The following is a 20,521-nucleotide window of genomic DNA, read 5'->3' as shown; positions in this document are numbered from 1 at the left end:
TGTTGGGAGACAATTATCAGTCTTTGCTAGAGATAGACCAATGGGAACCCAAAATTTTAATGAGATTTTTAAGAAGTACAAAGAGGACGTTTGCTATATGTGTTAGTTGGATGGGAGGCAATGAACAACACAGGAAGGCCAATTACCACACAGTATGCCACAGGTATGAGATTAGATTACATGTCTTTTTCTGCTCTTTTTATTTTTTCCTTAGGGAACTCAGGTATACAGAATTGAATTATTCATAATCCTAGGTCATAGAAAACAGTCATCATTAGTACATGCACTTTTGTTCTTTTATTTACTAATTTGTTTTTTAAACTATGATGAACACTTGTGAATTTCTCATTCAATCCAGGAAACAGAATAATACCTCACAATGATCTATGTGCCCCTGCCCCTGTCCCTGCCCTTTGCACTTCAGAAATAACCACAATCCCAAATTTTGTATCTATTATTCCCTTACTTTTGGTAATCTTTTTTTTCTTTTTTTTAGTCAGAGTCTTGCTCTGTCACTGAGGCTGGAGTGCAGTGGCACAGTCTTGGCTCACTGCAACCTCCACCTCTCAGGCTCAAGTGATTCTCATGCCTCAGCCTCCCGAGTAGCTGGAATTACAGGGATGTGCCACCACCACACCTAGGTAATTTTTGGATTTTGTTTTTGTTTTTGTTTTTGTTTTTGTTTTGTAGAGATGGGCCATGTTGGGCAGGTTGGTCTTGAACTCCTGTACTCAAGCGATTCACCTGCCTCAGCCTCCCAAAGTGCTGGGATTACAGGCGTGAGCCACCATGCCTAGTCTTCCATTACTTTTATAATAAAGTTTTATTCACATATATATGTATGGCCAAAAAATATATTCTTAAATTTTACTTAGTTTTGATTTTTATGAAAATGTTATCATCATACTATGTGCTCTCAATCTTGAAAAATATTTTAGAAAAATATTTACAGTGGTTCATGCTTGTAATCCCAACTGCTCAGAAGGCTGAGGTGGGAGGATGACTTGAGGCCAGGAATTTGAGACCAGCCTGGGCAACATGGCGAGATGCTGTCACCCAGGCTGGAGTGCAGTGGCGTGATCTCGGCTCACTGCAAGCTCTGCCTCCCGGGTTCACGCCATTCTCCTGCCTCAGCCTCCAGAGTAGCTGGGACCACAGGCACCTGCCACCACATCTGGCTAATTTTTTATATTTTTAGTAGAGACAGGGTTTCACTGCGTTAGCCAGGGTGGTCTCAATCTCCTGACCTCGTGATCCACCCGCCTTGGCCTCCCAAAGTGCTGGAATTACAGGCATGAATTACAGGCATGAACCACCGCACCTAGCCAAAAAAAAAATTTTTTTTAATGAGCTGCATGTGGTAGTGTGCACCTGTGGTCCCAGCTAGTTAAAAGGCTGAAGCAGGAGGCTCTGCTGAGCTCAGGAGTTTGAGGCTGCAGTGAGCTATGATTGCATTACTCCACTCTGGCCTGGGCAACACAGCAAGACTCCATTTCTATAAATAAATATATATATATATGAAAAATAGGCTAGGCGCAGTGGCTCACACCTGTAATCCCAGCACTTTGGGAGGCTGAGGCGGCAGATCACCTGAGGTCAGGAGTTTGAGACCAGCCTGACCAACATGGTGAAACCCCGTCTCTACTAAAAATGCAAAAATTAGCTGGGCATGGTAGCACACGCCTGTAATCCCAGCTACTTGAGAGGCTGAGGCAGGATAATTGCTTGAACCCGGGAGGCAGAGGTTGTGGTGAGCCAAGATCACGCCACTGTACTGCAACCTGGGCAAAATTCTGTCTCAAAAAAAAAGAAAAATATTTTAGTTGAGTATAGAATCCTAGGTTGGCAGGGTTTTTTGTTTGTTTGTTTTGCTTTGTTTAGCACAATTAAAATATTATTCCATGGGATTTTTGTTTCCTGTAGAAGTCTATAACTGTTGGTCTTTTAAATAAAAAGTCCATTGGTTGCTTTTGAGATTTTGTTTTTGTGTGTGGTGTTCGATAGTTTGAGTACCATATGTTTTGTGTAGATTTTATTTCATTTATCCTTCTAGCAATCAGGTTTCTTGAATCTGTGCATTGGTGTTTTTTTTTTCAGTTGTGCAAATCCTCAGCTATTTTCTCTGTAAATAGCTACCCCCATTTTGTCTCATGTCTCTTTCTCTATCAGAACATCTTATTATATCTTTCATGTTTCTTAACTTCTCATTCATATTTTACATCTTTTTGTCTCCCTGTGCTACATTCTGGATAATTTCTCGTGATTTATCTTCTGTTTCCTGGTTAACTAATTATTCCTTAATCTGTGTCCAACCTGCTACCATTTATGTCCACTGAATTTTTAATTTCAGATACTGAGTTTTTCTTTTTTTTTTGTTTTTTGAGATGGAGTCTCGCTGTGTCGCCCAGGCTGGGGTGCAGTGGCCTGATCTCGGCTCACTGCAAGCTCCGCCTCCTGGGTTCACGCCATTCTCCTGCCTCAGCCTCCGAGTAGCCGGGACTACAGGCTCTCGCCACCACGCCCGGCTAGTTTTTTGTATTTTTAGTAGAGACGGGGTTTCACCATGTTAGCCAGGGATGGTCTCGATCTCCTGATCTCGTGATCCGCACGCCTCGGCCTCCCAAAGTGCTGGGATTACAGGCGTGAGCCACCGCGCCCGGCCGAGTTTTTCATCTTTAGAAATTCTATTTGGTTGTTTTTCAAATCAGCTAGTGATGGCAGAGGCTGCTGCCATCACTCCGGCTGTCACTCCAACTGCAGCAAAGTGGCGCGGCTGGGGCTGCACACTCCATGGAGCCGGTGGAAGCCCGGCCCCTTCTGAGTTAAGGCGGGAGCTCCCCGGGTGCTACTGCAGCCGCACACACCACAGCCGTAGACCCCGCCTCCGGCTGTACGCAGCAGGCAAGAGCCCCGCCCTCTTCGGCGGGCGGCAGCTGAACAAACTGTGGCTGTGCATCCAAGCCTCCCTGTGCTCTTGGAGGAGGGCCGGGAATAGGCAGGATCTGCCCTCCCAGGTGCAGCTGCAGCTGCCAGGACCCACGGCTGCAGACCTGGGTCTCCCACTTCACTGAGCAGGCAGGAACCGAGGACTAATAGGAGCTCCCAGGTGCAGCTGCGGCTGCCCTCCCAGGTGCAAGACCCGGGCGTCTCTGCAGCCTGCACCCTCGGGGGCCCCAGAAGGACCCGCTCCCCGGCCTCCTCCCATCCCTGCAGGCTCCGGAATGTCTGCTCCCGCTGCCTGGTCTCTCTCCAATCGCGGCACCTATTCAAATCTCTGAGCCAGATTGGGGCAGACCCTTGAGGGGCCACGAATGGCAGCGGGAGGCATACTGATTCCTGGGTGGAAGAGGGCGGGTCCTCAGTAAGGCCCCACTGCAGGCCAGGGAGAGCCTGAAGGCTGGGGCCAGGCCGCCAGTCCTGCAGACCTGAGTGGGAACTCGTGGTGCCTCTTCCAGCCTGCCCATGGCCGCCCATGGACCAATCTGCATGCACTTCCTCCCCTCTGAGGTCCATGAAAGACCTGGGCTTAGCCAGAGCAGGGCAGAGGATGGCTAGAGGATGAAGAGGGCAGAGAGATGATAGGACGACCAGCTGCAAAGAGGAGCTATCCTCTCTGCTGATAGCAGGAGACAATGGGAGGACCAGCTACAGAGAGGAACTACCCTCTCTTCTGAGAGCATCAGAGACCTGCAGAGACGTCAGGACTATCAGCTGCATAGAGGAGCAACCCTCTCCAGGGCCTTCTCCCTGCTGAGAGCAGCAGATATTGGCATGACTTGCCTACAGAGAGGAGCTACCCACTGCGAGTCTCCTTTGAGCTGATGAGCACTTAAAGCTCATCTTCATCTTGTTTACCCTTCTCTTGTCTGTGTACCTCATCTTGGACACAGAACAAGAACTCAGGCAAAGGTGCCTCTGGCCACAGAGGTTTCTAGCCTTTTTGAGGGACTTCTCAAAAAAAAAAAAAAAAAATTCCACTTACATGACATAACCAGAGTAGTCAAATTAATAGAAACAGAAAGTAGAATGATAAGTTTCCAGGAGCTGGGGCAGGGGGAAATGGGAATTTGTTGCTTAATGGGTGTACAGTTTCAGTTTTGCAAGATGGAAGAGTTCTAGAGATTGTTTGTAAAACAAAATGAATATACTTAACACTACTAAACTGTCTACTTAAAAATGGTTAAGACATAAAATTTTATCTCGTGTATATTATATATCTGTGTATTATATGTGCATGAATTACACTACAATAAAAGTAAAACAAAAATTTTAAATAATGCAAAAATATAGTAACCATAGTTGTTTTATGATCAGATACTACTGCAGTTCCGTTTTGCTATCTGTTGTTTCAGCTGGTTCTCACAATGCCTTGTTCCTTACGTGCTTGGTTATTTTTCACTATATACTTGTCCTTGTCCCTGAAAAACTGCTGATGAAAATTCATGGAGAATGAAGACCAGCATAAAAGTACAATCCTCCAGAGAGGGTTTGAATTTGCTTCTGCCAGACACTTAGACACACTTTCAGTTTAGGACTACTTTAAACTAGATTTATAACTTAAAGTTACAAAAAAATTCTTCATGTAATATGGACTATAAATCTACCAAAAAAAAAAAAAAAAAAAAAAAAAGGTCAGTTATGATTACAATGTCTCAAGGAGAGTTTTCTCCCTACCTGCTCAGTGTAGTTAACAAGCCAACTTTTCTTGGAGTTTCCTGGCAGAAAGATGTAGGGGAGGTTTACTTCTGATTCACCTTTCCCCAAATCGTAGGCCTCTGGGGATGCTCACAACTAATACAGGAAAGACTCCTCACCTTGGTGGACCCTGAGCTTTGATTTCATTCTTCTTTACCCTGCATTGCTGTCATAATGAAATCCAAGTTTGCCTAGATTGGCAAATAACCTCAGAGCAAAATTTACTTCCTTCCACTTGGGCAGCACTTCTATACTTTATATTTTTAAACTATTTTATCCAGCATTTTAAGTTGCTTTTTAGCAACATGTCAGCCCAAATAACCAACTAGTCAGAAGTCCCTCTACTTTATTTCCTGTTTCATTGACTTATGCTTTTCTATTTATTTTCTTCCTCCTACTTTTGTATTGTTGTTATTTTCCCTCTAACTTCTTGAGTTGAATACTTAGCTCATTATTGCATTTTCTTTTCTATTATAAGGCTAGTCCACCTTAAGGCTCTAAATTTCCCTTACAGTATACATCTTTCATTGTAATCCGTATTTTGATATGTAGTAGAGAAGCGATTGCCCGAAGCCAGTTGGCGTCCACCTGTTTTTATCATCTCCACCCAACAGGGTTCTTGTGCTGCCCTGGTTATATTCTGAAACATCTGCACTCAGGTCTGAACGAGTACAGGCAATTTTCACCATCTGGGCAGCAATGGTAGCCCAAGGCAATGCTAGGAGAATTAACAGCATAATTTTTTTTCTTTTTTCTTTTTTTTATTTTTTTTGAGACGGAGTCTCGCTCTGTGGCCCAGGCTGAAGTGCAGTGGCGCGATCTCAGCTCACTGCAAGCTCCGCCTCCTGGGTTCATGCCATTCTCCTGCCTCAGCCTCCGAGTAGCTGGGACTACAGGCGCGCACCACCACGCCCAGCTAATTTTTTGCATTTTTAGTAGAGACGGGGTTTCACCGTGTTAGCCAGGATGGTCTCAATCTCCTGACCTCGTGATCTGCCCGCCTCGGCCTCCCAAAGTGCTGGGATTACAGGCGTAAGCCACCACACCCGGCTTCTTTTTTTGATACAGGGTCTTGCTCTGTCACCCAGGCTGGAGTGCAGTGGCACGATCTCAGCTCACTGCAGCCTTGACTTCCTGGGCTCAAGTGATCCTCCTACCTCAGCCTCCCAAGTAGCTAAAACTATAGGCATGCACCATCACACCTGACTAATTTTTGTAGAGATGGGGTTTTACCATGTTTCCCAGGCTGGTCTTGAACTGCTGGACTCAAGCAGTCTTCACACCTCAGCCTCCCAAAGTGCTGGGATTACAGGCATGAGCCACCGTGCCTAGCTAAGAGCATAATTTAAGCCATCTTTTTCTAACTCAGCTTTTTCCAACACTGGCTACCTATGAAAATTAGTAGGAAGTTTTGAAAAATACTGCTGCCTGGGTCCCAACCAGAGAATGTTGTGATTGGTCTGGGGTGGGGCCTGGACTTGAGTACTTTTGGTGATTCTAAGGTGAATCCACGGTTGAGAACCACTGCTGTAATTTTTTTTTTTTTTTTTTTTTTTTTTTTTTTTGAGACGGAGTCTTGCTCTGTCGCCCAAGCTGGAGTGCAGTGGCGCGATCTCGGCTCACTGCAAGTCCGCCTCCCGGGTTCACGCCATTCTCTTGCCTCAGCCTCCTGAGTAGCTGGAACTACAGGCGCCCGCCACCGCGCCCAGCTAATTTTTTGTATTTTTAGTAGAGACGGGGTTTCACCGTGTTAGCCAGGATGGTCTCGATCTCCTGACCTCGTGACCCGCCCGTCTCGGCCTCCCAAAGTGCTGGGATTACAGGCGTGAGCCACCGCGCCCGGCCCCACTGCTGTAATTTTATTTGGTCATTGCCACCGACTTGACTGAATCCTCTCTCTTCCCCACCCCCAATCCATTTTAAACAGCCTCTGTCTTCCCAAGACTATAGTTTCTTGGTTTTCATATTGCTGTCTATGTTTCTCCAAGGTGGACTGGGAAAGGAGGCAGAACCCTGGTAATTTACCATGTTGGCAGGAACTAGAATTCCCCCTCATGTTGTCTGTCTTCACAGGAGGTCTCGGCGTGAAACAGCAGCAGTGGTGTGGGATGACTGCCAAAATGGGCACCGTGTTGGCAGGGGTCTTCACCATCATGGCCGTACACATGTATCTCATCTTTGAACATAGTCACCTAGGGCATGGCAATTGCAGTGAGATCGCACTAAAGTACGAGAGTGCAAGTGGCATCATAAATGACTTCATCATCTGCTGGAGTTTTAAAATCGTCCTCTTCCTCTCTTTCATCACCATCCTCATCAGCTGCTTCCTCCTGTACTCAGTGTATGCCCAGATCTTCAGGGGCCTGGTCATCTACGTTGCCTGGATTTTTTTCTATGAAACCGTAAACGTCGTAATACAAATCCTCACCAATGACGACTTCAGCGTTACAGAGGTCAGAATCATGCGCTGGTTTGGCTTGGTGTCTCGTACCATCATGCACTGTTTCTGGATGTTCTTTGTCATCACCTATGCCCACATAACCTACAAAAACCAGAGCCAGGGCAATATAATTTCCTACAAGAGACGAATTTCTACAGCGGAGGCTCTCCACAGCAGAAATAAAAGATTATCAGTTTTGGGTGGGCTCAGTGGCTCATACCTGGAATCCCAGCGCTTTGGAAGGCAGAGGTAGGTGGATCGCCTGAGGTCAGGAGTTCAAGACCAGCCTGGCCAATATGGCAAAACCCCGTCTCTACTTTAAAAAGTAGAAAATTATCCAGGTGTGGCAGCACACGCCTGTAATCCCAGCTACTTGGGAGGCTGAGACTGGAGAATCACTTGACCTGGGAGGTGGAGGTTGCAGTGAGCCGAGATCCCACCACTGCACTTCAGCCTGGGTGACAGAGCAAGACTCTGTCTAAAAAAAAAAAAAAATTAGCAGCTTTATTCACCACTATAAGCAATCATGTTGGCCCTTTTCTTTCCCCTGAGAGGTAGGTATCTCAGGTTCCTGGCGTAGTTCTATTTCCTTTTCTTCCCCCTACTTTTGCTTAGCAGTTCCGCAAGTAGAAACTCTACTGCCACTCTTTCAGGAGAACATGGAGAGAAAATGTGATTATAATCACAACTTGAACATCCTGCTCATTGAGGGTATTTAGTTAAAGGATATTGTGATTTATCAAACCTTCTTCTGTGAACTCCACCTTTCTACCACCTGATGGGTCAAAATGAACGGAATAAGATGAAGCTGAATTGCAGTATGGCAATCCTTTTTTCTTGGCATCTTCATTAGCCTTCAACCCACAGCTCTTTAACCCTGGGATAAGCAAATCTGTATTTATACCTCAGATTTTTGTAGCACAAAGGATGTTGTTGGTCCTGGGGTGGGTTTGTGCTATGATTTCCCCACTATTCTTCTGTTTTTTTCCAGATAAGAAAAATAATAAAAATAGAGAAAATTCGTCTGTCTTGAATTTCCCCACCCTTCCCAAATTTGTCAAGGAGTGTGAAAGGCACTTCCTTAATCAAAAGATATATGTTAAACATATTTCTGTATCTGTCGCTGTGCTGTACTCTGTAGTGTGAACACTGTACTGAACATTGTGTATACACCATATACAAAAATGTATAAGATATGAATGACTATGAGAATTTTGTAGTTTAGTGGAAGAAAGTAAATTATTGTTTATGAATCAATTAGCCAATCATATAAGACAGTATATGATTACATACTATCACAAATAAACAGATATCACTTTGCATTCAGGTTCAGAGACTGTCCAAAGCACGTTTTTTATTTTTGAGACCGAGTCTCGCTCTGTAGCCCAGGCTGGAGTGCAATGGTGCGACCTCGGCTCAGTGCAACCCCTGCCTCCTGGGTTTAAGCGGTTCTCCAGCTTCAGCCTCCTGAGTAGCTGGGATTACTGGCACAGGCCACCACGCCCAGCTAATTTTTGTATTTTTAGTAGAGGCGGGGTTTCACCATGTTGGTCAGGCTGGTCTTGAACTCCTGACCTTAGATGATCCACCTGCCTCAGCCTCCCAAAGTGCTGGGAGTACAGGCGTGAGTCACCCACTGCTGCTATAGTAACTGAGTAATTTATAAAGAGCTGAGATTTATTTTCTCACACTTTTGGAGGCTAGAAGTTCAATACCAAGGTGCCAATAGGTTTGGTGTCTGGTAAGGGCCTGCTCTCTCTGCTTCCAAATGGTGCCTTGTTTCTGTGTCCTCCAGAGGGCACAAACACTGTCCTTACATGGCAGAAGGGATGGAGAGGCAAAATAAACTAGCTAGTCCCCTCCTGCCCCTTTATAAGGTCACTTATTCCATTCATGAGAGCTCTGCTCTTATGATTTAATCATCTCCTAAAGGCCCCATCTTTTAATGCTGTTGCATTAGGGAATAAGTTTCAACATGAATTTTGGAAGGCACAAACACTCAAACCATAGTACTCACCATTTGCCAAGCTGTACTCATCATTGTCTTCCCCGCTCCCATCCTAAGTGCTCTCCTGCCCCTGTGCTCCTCACCTCAGAGGATGGGCTGTCCTCCATCCAGGTGCTCATCCCAGACTCCTTTTCCCACAGCCCCAGGCCCCAAATCTGTGCCCCAACATCCATCTGCTGCCTTACTTCACCTTATTTCCTTCCATGGCCTCTCAACTACTCTGTCTACCTCCACCTTTGATCCCTTTCTGACCCATGGCCCTCATAGCACCAAGAAAGATTTTTCTGAAATGCAAATAGGGCCAGGCGCAGGGGCTCACGTCTGTAATCCCAATACTTTTGGAGGCCAAAGTGGGTGGATCTCTTGAGGTCAGGAGTTCAAGACGAAGCTGGCCAACATGATGAGACTCCTTCTCTACTAAAACTACCAAAATTAGGCGGGTATGGTGACGGGCACCTGTAATCCCAGCTACTCAGGAGGCTGAGGCAGGAGAATCGCTTGAACTTGGGAGATGGAGGTTGCAGTGAGCCATAATTGCGCCACTACACTCCAACCTGGGCAACAGAGTGAGACTTTGTTTCAAAAATAAATAAATAAATAAAATAAAATGCAAATCTGATTATGTCTGTCTGTCTCTCTCTCTCTCTCTCTCACACACACACACACACACACACACCTACACACCCTGAAGAACCTCTCCTTTACCTTTCAGAGAAACATCCACATGGCTGGTAGCAGGTAAGGATCATTCCTCATCTGGCCTCTGCCAACCTACACAGCCTTCCCCTCTGCTCAAGCTAAGCCAAACTTGCTGTTTCCAAAATGGCTTTTGCCTGTCCCTGTGCCTACACCTTTGTGTTGTCCCCTTTGCTTGGGGTGAAGTCCCTCCTTTTTCTGCCTAGTTAATGCCCGTGTCTTTTAAGACCCAAGCTCAGCTATTGCCTACTCCAGAAAGCCTCCCCGATTTTCATCCAATGATTTTCATCTCTCTCATTGTTACATCTTGACAACACTGAGCCATCTCTTCCTCTATCACATTTATCACATTGCACTATAAGTTTTCTTTTTTCTTTTTTTAGATGGAGTCTCGCTCTGTAGCTCAGGCTGGAGTGCAGTGGTGTGATATCAGCTCCCTGCAACTTCTGCCTCCCGGGTCCTGGTTAAGCAATTATTCTGCCTCAGCCTCCCAAGTAGTTGGCGCGTGCCACCACGCCCAGCTAATTTTGGTATTTTTAGTACACATGAGGTTTCACCATGTTGGCTAGGCTGGTCTTGAACTCCTGACCTCGTGATCCGCCTGCCTCATGTTTTCTTTTTTATTAATTAAAAGCAATTTTTAGTCATTTGTTTTTTTATTTGTCTAACTTCCACACTAGCATATTTACCTGCTTATCTCCAGTGCCAAGCTCATCCCCCAGCACCTAGTAGATACACAATAGATGTTTGCTGAGTGAGTGTTGAATGAATAGAAGGTACCAGAAGACCTTGGCCAGTGGCAGAAAGAGAAGTTAGGCCATTATTATAGTGACTCAGGAGAGAGGTGCCAAGGGTGGAGACCAAGGCTGGGACAGCAGAGCTGTGGAACCAGTGGGGTTTATATAGACATTTCCTTGAAACTTGCAACATAGACATAAAGCAAACGAGTAAAACTGTGTGGTTCAGGGCCGTATTTTTAGATGATTCAGGTGAGTACCCCATGGGTAGTGGCTGCTCTGAAGGCTGCCCTGTGAACTGAGCAGAGGTGAGGTTTCATTGGTGCAGACAGGGAAGTATGAGTGCAGCCATCCACCAGACAACACATTGCCTCCCTCCTGGGCCCTCCAGCCAGGTTCTAGAGTGCACTGAGAGTTTTGTGTATCAGGAGTCACACAGGGTTGGGAGGATGGTGGGGAATAAAATATAAGGATATTTGGGATGAATCTGGAAAACCTGATGCTAAGTGAAGTAAGCCAGATACCAAAGGACAAATGCTGTATGATTCCGTTTATATGAGACACCTAGAGCAGGCATATTTATAGAGACAGCAAGAAAAATGGTTAGTAGGGACTGGGGGAAGAGGGGAACGGGGAGTTGATGTTTATAATGGGTACATAGTTTTTGGTGGGGATGATGAAAAAGTGCTGGAGATGGCCGGGCGTGGTGGCTCATGCCTGCAATCCCAGCACTTTGGGAGGCTGAGGCGGGAGGATCACTTGTGGTCAGGGGTTCAAGACCAGCCTGGCCAACATGGTGAAACCCAGTCTCTACTAAAAATACAAAAATTAGCTGGGCATGCTGGTGCATGCTTGTAATCCCAGCTACTTGGGAGGCTAAGGCAGGAGAATCGCTTGATCCTGGGAGGCAGGGGTTGCAATGATCCAAGATCGTGCCACTGCACTCCAGCCTGGGTGACAGAGCAAGACTCTGTCAAGAGAGGGAGAGAGAGAGAGAGAGAAAGGAAGTTCTGGAGATGAATAGCGATATGCTTGCACGACAACGTAGTGAATGTACTTAATGTCACTGAATTGCACCTTCAAAAAGGGCTAAAGTGGTGAATTTCACATTCTGTATGTTTTACTGTATTTGGAGTTGATCCAGTGAGTGAAGAGGAGAGGACAGGAGAGAGGCCAGTGGCAGTCTGTCTGTGCTCTGCCTGGCTGGACAGGACCCGTTCTGGTCACCTCAGAGAGAGGCCAGGTCAGGCTTCCAACAAGTTATCCCCCATTGGACATTCATCGGCCAGAGGACAGCCCTGTGTTCTCCTCATGTGTGACTGTGCCCCTTCCTTTGCCCCGCAACAGAGGTAGCTAGCCAGTGTAGTGAATGAACAGGAGAGAGGTTTGCTCAGGAGTCCTCTGAATTGGGCGCCAGTAAGAAGGAGATACAGGCTGTGGAGGAACATATGCACTGGGGCCCAGCCTACCCCAGCCTTGGGTCCTCCATTATCAACATGCCCTCAAGGGATCAGCTTGGGCACCAGCTTCCTGCTGCCTGCCATGAGTTGACCTCTAGAGCTCAGGTGTAACCTAGGTTGCAGCTGGAGGTCTGCCCACTGGGCCTTCACCTGCACAATGGTCGCTTATTATTAAGGCATTTTGGCCTTGGGCAGAGAACACAGTAAGTCTTGCCTGGCTCCATAAACCTCTACCCATTCCATGCCTGCTGGCCAAACCCTATGACTTGGGACAAGGCTGGGCCATACCCAGGGAGCAAATCAGGGAAATTTCTAAGGGCTTGGAAGGAAAGAGTCGGGGGGTAGGGGATGTCAGGGTTGATTCCAAGCCCTTGAGGAGCCATGAGAGTTTTCTGACTTCAGAGAAGCAGACTCCCCAGATGGGAGCTTCATTCACACCATCATTATTCCCAATACGTACAAGAGCCTCTGAATTCCCACAAACTTACATCAACAGGAGCACTCTTTTTGCCACTTTAAAACAAAGCTGAAACTGGAATAGCAGAATTGGAAGCTACTGAGGAGAGTTCCAGGCCAGTGATACATTCATTTCCCAATGAGGTGGTCATGTCTAGCTAGTTAGGTCAGAGCAGGGACTAGACCCCATGTCTCTTAACTTCCAGCCTATTGCCTGTCCACACACCATCATTGCTCTTAACTCTCCTATTTATATATAGTGGCTTGGGGGATCTGTCTAAGGCTACCTCTGCCATCTTGTCATGTGTCTTCATGATTTTCTTCCTGCAGGAGGTGCTCTGGTAAAACAAGTATAAAATGAACGTCAGGATGTTGTCCCTCATGGTGGGCATCTTCTCTGTCCTCAATAGCATCCAGTTCTTCATCTTTGACGTGAACCACATGACACACATTGGCTATGAGGCCAAGTTCCACATCTACATGGACTCAAAGTCAGAGCTAGTCACTTGGATCCTGTCCAACAGGGCTAACATCAGCACTGGCCTCTCCTTCACCACCATCATCATCAGCTGCTTCCTCCTTTATAGTATCCACAAGAATATCTACATGGGGCTGCTGATCTATGCCATGTGGATCATCACTTACGAGTGCATCAAATTCTCCATAGTCCTGGTCCTCAACAGGATCATTGAAGATTCCTTCAAGGAGCTGAGTTACTTCCACTTGGTCTTCCAGATCTCGCACATGCTCCTGCACTTTTTCTGTCTGCCCGTCATCGTCAAGCATGCATACAACCTTTACAAGGAATCCCAGACTGTGAGCAGGAAACGCCGCCACATGCTCTCCTCCACCACTGCAGTGAACTCATGACCACCTGTCTGTCTGGGAATGTTGTACCGGAAATTAAACTGAACCATGCCAGGAAAGGTGGGAGGGAATGGTGCTCCTCAACAATGGAATCTCCCCACCCTGCCTGGCTTCTGTTGATGCTGCTTGGTTTGTCAGGGCTTTTGAGTTTTATGCACTGAAGAATGATTCTCGGGAGAGGGCAGGTTGTGCGGATCAATTATTTTACAGATGTGTTGTGTGACTTGTTTTAGCAGTTAATGATATGTGGCCTTGTGCTTACTTAACCATCTCACTGGTGTCTGTTTTTGCCTCTCACAGTCTCCTCTGCTCTGCATATCCTTAGTTTCTAGTTCTTCCTTTATGGATTGGCCCACAGATGCCGGTTCTGCTGAGTCCTTTGGAGCAGTGTTGTCCAATAGAGCTTCCTGTGCTGATGGGAATGTTCTCTATCTGTGCTGGCCACTAGCCATGTGTGGCAACTGAGCACTTGGAATGTGGCTATTACAACCCAGTAACCAAATTTTAAATCTTATTCTTTTTTAGCTAATTTCCATTTCAATAACTATGTATGGATGGCTCAAGACTAGCCTATCCTCCCAGCATGGTGGCTCACGCCTGTAATCCCAGCACTTTGGGAGGCCAAGGCAGGTGGATCACTTGAGGTCAGGAGTTCAAGACCAGACTGGCCAGCACGGTGAAACCCCATCTCTACCAAAAATATAAAAATTAGCCAGGCGTGGTGGTGGGTGCTGGAAATCCCAGCTACTCAGGAGGCTGAGGCAGGAGAATCACTTGAACACAGGAGGCAGAGGTTGCAGTGAGCTGAGGCCACGCCATTGCAGTCCAGCCTGGGTAAGAAGAACGAAACTCCGTCTCAAAAAAAAAAAAAAAAAAAAAAAAAAAAAAAAAAAAGGCCGGGCGCGGTGGCTCAAGCCTGTAATCCCAGCACTCTGGGAGGCCGAGACGGGCGGATCACGAGGTCAGGAGATCGAGACCATCCTGGCTAACACGGTGAAACCCTGTCTCTACTAAAAAATACAAAAAACTAGCCGGGTGAGGTGGCGGGCGCCTGTAGTCCCAGCTACTCAGGAGGCTGAGGCAGGAGAATGGCGTGAACCCGGGAGGCGGAGCTTGCAGTGAGCTGAGATCCGGCCACAGCACTCCAGCCTGGGTGACAGAGCGAGACTCCGTCTCAAAAAAAAAAAAAAGGCTACCCTATTGGACAGCACAGCCTCTGGAGATTCACTTTACTCCTGCAGTAACCATAGAAAAGACCCCTTTCTAGAATCATGTCTTACCCTGCTTCCCTCATACTTTTCAGAAAGCAATTTCTCATGTTGGTTCATAATAACATGGCAAGAAGGATCCCCATTTAAGATAGTGCCAGGATTTTTCAACTGAAGCACTACTGACATTCTGGACTGGATAATTCTGTCCTGCAGGGGCTGTCCTTTGCACTGTAGAATGTTTAGCAGCATCCTTGGCCTCTACCCACTATTTTCCAGTAGCATCCACCTGTTCCTCATGCTGTCATGACCAAAAATATCTCCAAGGGATTAAGCCCACCCATCCCCTCCTGGGCTGGTGGATTATGTAGTTTTCAAGTCAGATAATAAAACAGGATCAGTTGGGCAAGGTGGCTCATGCCTATAATCCCAGCACTTTGGAGGCCGAGGTGGGTGGATCATTTGAGGTCAGGAGTTCAAGACTAGCCTGGACAACATGGTGAAACCCCGTCTCTACTAAAAATACAAAAATTAGCTGGATTTGGTAGTGCTTATAATCCCAGCTACTCGGGAGGCTGAGGCAGGAGAATGGCTTGAACCCAGGAGGTCGAGGTTGCTGTGAGCTGAGATGGCGCCACTGTACTCCAGCCTGGGCGACAGAGTGAGACTCTATCTCAAAAAACAAAAAACAAAAACAGGGTCGGGCGCGGTGGCTCACGCCTGTAATCCCAGCACTTTGGGAGGCCAAGGAGGGCAGATCACGAAGTCAGGAGATCAAGACTATCCTGGCTAACATGGTGAAATCCCATCTCTATTAAAAATACAAAAAAAGGCCGGGCGCGGTGGCTCACGCCTGTAGTCCCTGCACTTTGGGAGGCCGAGGCGGGCAGATCACGAGGTCAGGAGATCAAGACCATCCTGGCTAACACGGTGAAACCCCGTCTCTACTAAAATACAAAAAATTAGCCGGGCGCGGTGGCGGGCGCCTGTAGTCCCAGCTACTCGGGAGGCTGAGGCAGGAGAATGGCGCGAACCCGGGAGGCGGAGCTTGCAGTGAGCCGAGATGGTGCCACTGCACTCCAGCCTGGGGGACAGAGTGAAGACTCCGCCTCTTAAAAAAAAAAAAAATACAAAAAAAAAATTAGCCAGGCGTGGTGGCGGGCACCTGTAGCCCCAGCTACTTGGGAGACTGAGGCAGGAGAATTGTTTGAACCCAGGAGGTGGAGGCTGCAGTGAGCTGAGATGGTGCCACTGCACTCCAGCCTGGGCATCAGAGTGAGACTCCATCTCAAAAAACAAACAAACAAACAAAAACAGGGCTGGGCGCGGCAGCTCATGCCTGTAATCCCAGCACTTTGAGAGGCCAAGGTGGGCGGATCACGAGGTCAGGAGATCGAGATCATCCTGGCTAACACGATGAAACCCCGTTTCTACTAAAAATACAAAAAAATTAGCTGGGCGTGGTGGCAGGCGCCTGTAGTCCCAGCTTGTTGGGAGGTTGGGGCAGGAGAATGGCGTGAACCTGGGAGGCGGAGCTTGCAGTGAGTGAAGATCACACCACTGCACTCCAGCCTGGGCAACAGAGCGAGACTCCTTGTCAAAAACAAACAAACAAAACAAAAACACAGGACCAACCCTTTGAAAAACAAAAAGAACCCCCAAAAACATCTCCAGGCATTGTCAAACATCCCCTGGGGTGAGGGGGGTCAAAGTTACCCCTAGTTGAGAGACACTATTGTAAAGCAACAGGCCCCCCGTGTTGAGAGCTGGCCGGCCCCCACCTTGAACTAGGAGCGCTGCTTTTCCTGAGAGCTCTTCACATTCACCAGTTGTGTAGTCTTCATCCTAAAGCTCCTGTTTTATGGTTTGACGAAACTGAAGCTCACTGGGCTTCAGTGATGAGATCAAGGTCATATGGTAGCAAAAGCAGGACTTGCATCTCATCATCTGACTTCATACAGGAAAGTTGGCTCCCTGATTCATTCTTACTTTTACCAAGATAAAAAGGAAGCACCTCCTTTTAGGGTAGTTCCTTTTCCCTTGAAAAATGTTGGGAGTAAAGTCAAGAGACATGTTTGTTTTGGCCATACTATTCCAAATCATGAGCATAAGAGTGACAGTAGCTGGCTTTTACTGAACACTCAGAGCCAGGTACCATCCTATAACCTATAATTCACTCAACTCTTCCCAACATCAGTTTGAACCTGGGCCAGTTCCCCAAATGACCACAAGATGGCAGTCTGTAATAAGCTTTTGCTTAGAGCTGTTGGCCCCTAAACCAAATCCTCTAAGGGTGGCTGTTCAGGATTTACGGAGCTTCCAGCTGATGACTGGGAGCTAATGTGTGTGCCTCTGCCCCAGTCTCACAAGGCATGCCTTGTCTGATTGTGACTTGCTAGTACCGGAAACACAAAATATAAAACATGGGCCAACTTCTGGATTCTGATTCCCCATCCCGGTTGAGGTCGCTAGGGTGGGAGGTGAACCTGGGCAACATTGGGGAACTGGAGACCTGTGTGTTGAAGAAGCGTAGGGAGAAGCAGAGTTCCAGGAATCAGCTCAACTGAGAGTTACTTTAGTTAAGAAAGTTTGCCGGGCGCGGTGGCTCAAGCCTGTAATCCCAGCACTTTGGGAGGCCGAGACGGGCGGATCACGAGGTCAGGAGATCGAGACCATCCTGGGTAACACAGTGAAACCCCCGTCTCTACTAAAAATACAAAAACTTAGCCGGGCGAGGTGGCGGCGCCTGTAGTCCCAGCTACTCGGGAGGCTGAGGCAGGAGAATGGCGGGAACCCGGGAGGCGGAGCTTGCAGTGAGCTGAGATCCGGCCACTGCACTCCAGCCTGGGTGACAGAGCGAGACTCCGTCTCAAAAAAAAAAAAAAAAAAAAAAAAAAAAAAAAAGAAAGTTTAAGACACTCAAACGCAAGGTTGTGCTATCCTCTATACCAAGACTCCTCAAAAGCATGGTTGCCTCTGCCTTCACTTCCTGGTCTCCTGTGCTTTCTAGAACCTATCCAGTTAGGTTTCTCCCCCACCGCCCCACTGGGACTGCTCTTTTCAAGGCGATATCCACACTGCTCAAGCCAGTGGTCAGTTCTCCACCTTTGCTGACCTGTCCTGCAGTGGCTTTTGACTGCTGATCCCTCTCTCCTGCCAACAGGTTTCTCTGGCGGCTCCTCTGCCTCCATCTCCATCCCTGCCCTGCCCTGCCGCACTGGCTCCTTCTCCTCAGTCTCCTTTGCTGGCCTCTCCTCATCTTCCCGACCTCCAAACACTGGAGTGCCCCCGGCTCAGTCCTTGGTCTCGTTCTCTGTCTCACTCGCTCCCAGCTCACCTGGTCCAGACCCATCACTGATAAGCCCCATATACATCTTCAGCCTGGACCTCTCCCCTATACCCTGGCTTTGTTTATGTAGTGGCTTTCTGGATGTGGCAGCCAGCTCTAACATGGTTCCCAGAGATCCCTGCCAACTGATATTCACATTCATCACCTCTTCTTAGATGTGGGCGGGACCCAGTGATCCTCTTCTAGCAAAGAGAACATAGCAAAAGCGATGGGGTGTCCTTTCCAAGGTTAGGTTACAGAAAGATGATGACATCAGTGCTGCCCGCTCCCTGAGGGAAGCTGGCTGTCATGTTGAGAGTATCTTTATGGAAAGGCTCACACTGCCAGGAGCAGAGGTCGCCAGCCAAGAGCCTATGAGGAACAGAATCCTACCAACAGCCCCATGAGGGAGCTTGGAAGCAGATCCTCCCCTACACAACTCTTTTTTTTTTTTTTTTAAATACAATATGGGGTCTCCCTATATTGCCCAGGCTGGTCTTGAACTCCTGGCCTCAGGCAATCCTCCCACCTTGGCTTTCCAGAGTGCTGAGATTATAGACATGAGCCAGCATACCCAGTCAGGATACGTTTTGGGGTGGCTACTGTCGTAGAGACATTTTTGTAGAGATGTGACATGTACTAGTTATCAAATTACCCCAAAATTAGCTGCTTAAGACAGCACATTTATTCTGTCTTAGTTTCTGCGGACAGGAGTCCAGACACAGCTTGCCTGGTTCTCTGACTCAGATTCTTTCAGGGTCTCACTCAGGCTGTCTCTACTTTTATTTGCTTTTTAGAGATAGGGTTGCACTCTGTCACCCAGGCTGGAGTGCAGTGGTGCAATCATAGCTCACTGCAGCCTTGAACTTCTGGGCTCAAGTGATCCTCCCACCTCAGCCTCCTGAGTAGCTGGGAATACAGGTGTGCCACCACATCCAACTAATGTAAAAACAATTGTTTTTGGTCGGGCGCGGTGGCTCCCGCCTGTAATCCCAGCACTTTGGGAGGCTGAGGTGGGTGGATCACGAGGTCAGGAGATCGAGACCATCCTGGCTAACATGGTGAAACCCCATCTCTACTAAAAATACAAAAAAAAATTAGCCAGGCATGGTGGCAGCGCCTGTAGTCCCAGCTCCTCGGGAGGCTGAGGCAGGAGAATGGCGGGAACCTGGGAGGCGGAGCTTGCAGTGAGCCGAGATGGCGCCACTCACTCCAGCCTGGGCGACAGAGCGAGATTCCGTCTCAAAAAAAAAAAAAAAAAAAAAAAAAAAAAAAATTTTTTTTAAAAACTTTCTTAAAATGTGGGAGTGTAGCCCGGAATGTTCATGTCTGTAATCTCAGCACTTTGGGAGGCTGAGGCGGGTGGATCACCTGAGGTCGGGAGTTCAAGACCAGCCTGGCCAACATGGTGAAATCCTCTCTACTAAAAATACAAAACTTAGCCGGGCATGGTAGCGGGTGCCTGTAATCCCAGTTACTCAGGAGGCTGAGGCAGGAGAATCGCTTGAACCCAGGAGGTGGAGGTTACAGGGAGCCGAGATAGCGCCACTGCACTCCAGCCTGGGCAACAAGAGCGAAACTCCATCTCAAAATAAATAAATAAATAAACAAACAAACAAATAAATAAATAAATAAAAATTGGGGAGTGTATCCCAATCCACACTCCTGATTTTCTCCCATATACCTGCCCTAACCTCCAGTCTTTGGCACCTCTACCCTTCCATTGCTCAAGTTAAAGACCCAGGAGGCATCCTTGAGTCCTCTCTTTCTCTGAGCCTGTATCTAACCCCTCAACACTCCCCATCAGCCCACCCTTCAATACAGATCCATATCCAACCACTTCATATCACCTCCCCTGCTACCTTCCTGGCCCAGGCCATCACCATCTCTTGCCCAGGCTATTGCAGTAGCAGCTCCTGACTGGCCTCCCCACGCCGCCGCTGTGTTCCCTTTACGGTCATACAGAGATTCTTCTTCTCCGCCCAGCCACCAGAGGGCTCCTATTGAAACCTGAGTCAGATCATGTCTCTACTCCGCTCCTGTAGCCTGCCAGGGCTCCCCACCACACTCAGGGTAGAAATCCCAAGTCCTTACCATGGCATGCCAGCTGCTAAATAACCCAGTCTCCTGTCACCGTCTGATGTCCTTTCTAACCACGTTGTTTGCCCCGCCTCCCTCTGCTGCAGCCATGCTGTCTTCCTTTCGGTCCCCCTAACACAGCCAGCACACTCCAGCCTCGGGGCCTTTGCACTCGCTGTGCCTTCCGCCTGGAATATTCTTACTCCAGCTATTCACCAGCTTCCTCTCTTGCTCAAAAGGCATCAGAAAGGCCTTCTCTACCAACCAGTGTGAAACAGCCCCTCCTTACCCCGCCCATGTGTCTCTTTCCCACTTATTCTGCTACATTTTTTCATAACATGTACTATCACCTGACTTACTCTATACAGTTGCCTCTCCCACCACCACCCCCCAAAAATGTGAGCACCATATTTACTTCACTGATGTTTACCCAGCACCTAGTTCAATACCCAGCATGTAGCAGGTGCTTGATAAAGATTCATGGAATGAATGGACATAGACTCTCAGTTTTGTTTTTGTTTTTGTTTTGGAGACAGAGTCTCTGTCA

The 20,521-nt window shown here is 47.6% G+C and overlaps 2 protein-coding genes and 1 long non-coding RNA gene across 4 annotated transcripts in view; 2 read left to right on the top strand and 1 right to left on the bottom strand.

Annotated features, from left to right (window-relative positions):
- The window catches only part of TMEM217 (transmembrane protein 217), a 29,386-nt gene extending 15,755 nt beyond the window's left edge, over positions 1-13,631 (top strand). Inside the window, exons 2-3 of one of the 2 annotated variants that reach the window (XM_050787832.1) lie at positions 6,769-7,148; positions 12,823-13,631. In XM_050787832.1, the coding sequence (XP_050643789.1) occupies positions 6,769-7,148; positions 12,823-12,837 (395 nt within the window). In that variant the 3' untranslated portion in view covers positions 12,838-13,631. Of the gene's footprint in view, positions 1-6,768; positions 7,385-12,822 lie in introns of both variants that reach the window. The other variant, XM_050787831.1, reaches the window with a different exon arrangement.
- Positions 2,359-20,521, bottom strand: part of LOC126952843 (uncharacterized) — a 195,649-nt gene continuing 177,486 nt past the window's right edge. Inside the window, exon 2 of the long non-coding RNA XR_007725042.1 lies at positions 2,359-2,595. This is a non-coding gene — a long non-coding RNA (uncharacterized LOC126952843). The remainder of the gene's footprint in view (positions 2,596-20,521) is intronic.
- TMEM217B (transmembrane protein 217B) lies at positions 12,850-13,631 on the top strand. Its single transcript, XM_050787849.1, has one exon. The coding sequence runs from the start codon at positions 12,850-12,852 to the stop codon at positions 13,360-13,362; it is 513 nt and encodes a 170-aa protein (XP_050643806.1). The 3' UTR covers positions 13,363-13,631.

The sequence above is a fragment of the Macaca thibetana genome, chromosome 4, assembly GCF_024542745.1.
Source record: "Macaca thibetana thibetana isolate TM-01 chromosome 4, ASM2454274v1, whole genome shotgun sequence".
Classification (NCBI taxonomy): domain Eukaryota; kingdom Metazoa; phylum Chordata; class Mammalia; order Primates; family Cercopithecidae; genus Macaca; species Macaca thibetana.
Note: the sequence above shows the minus strand (reverse complement) of the source record. Positions and strands in the feature narration are given on the sequence as shown.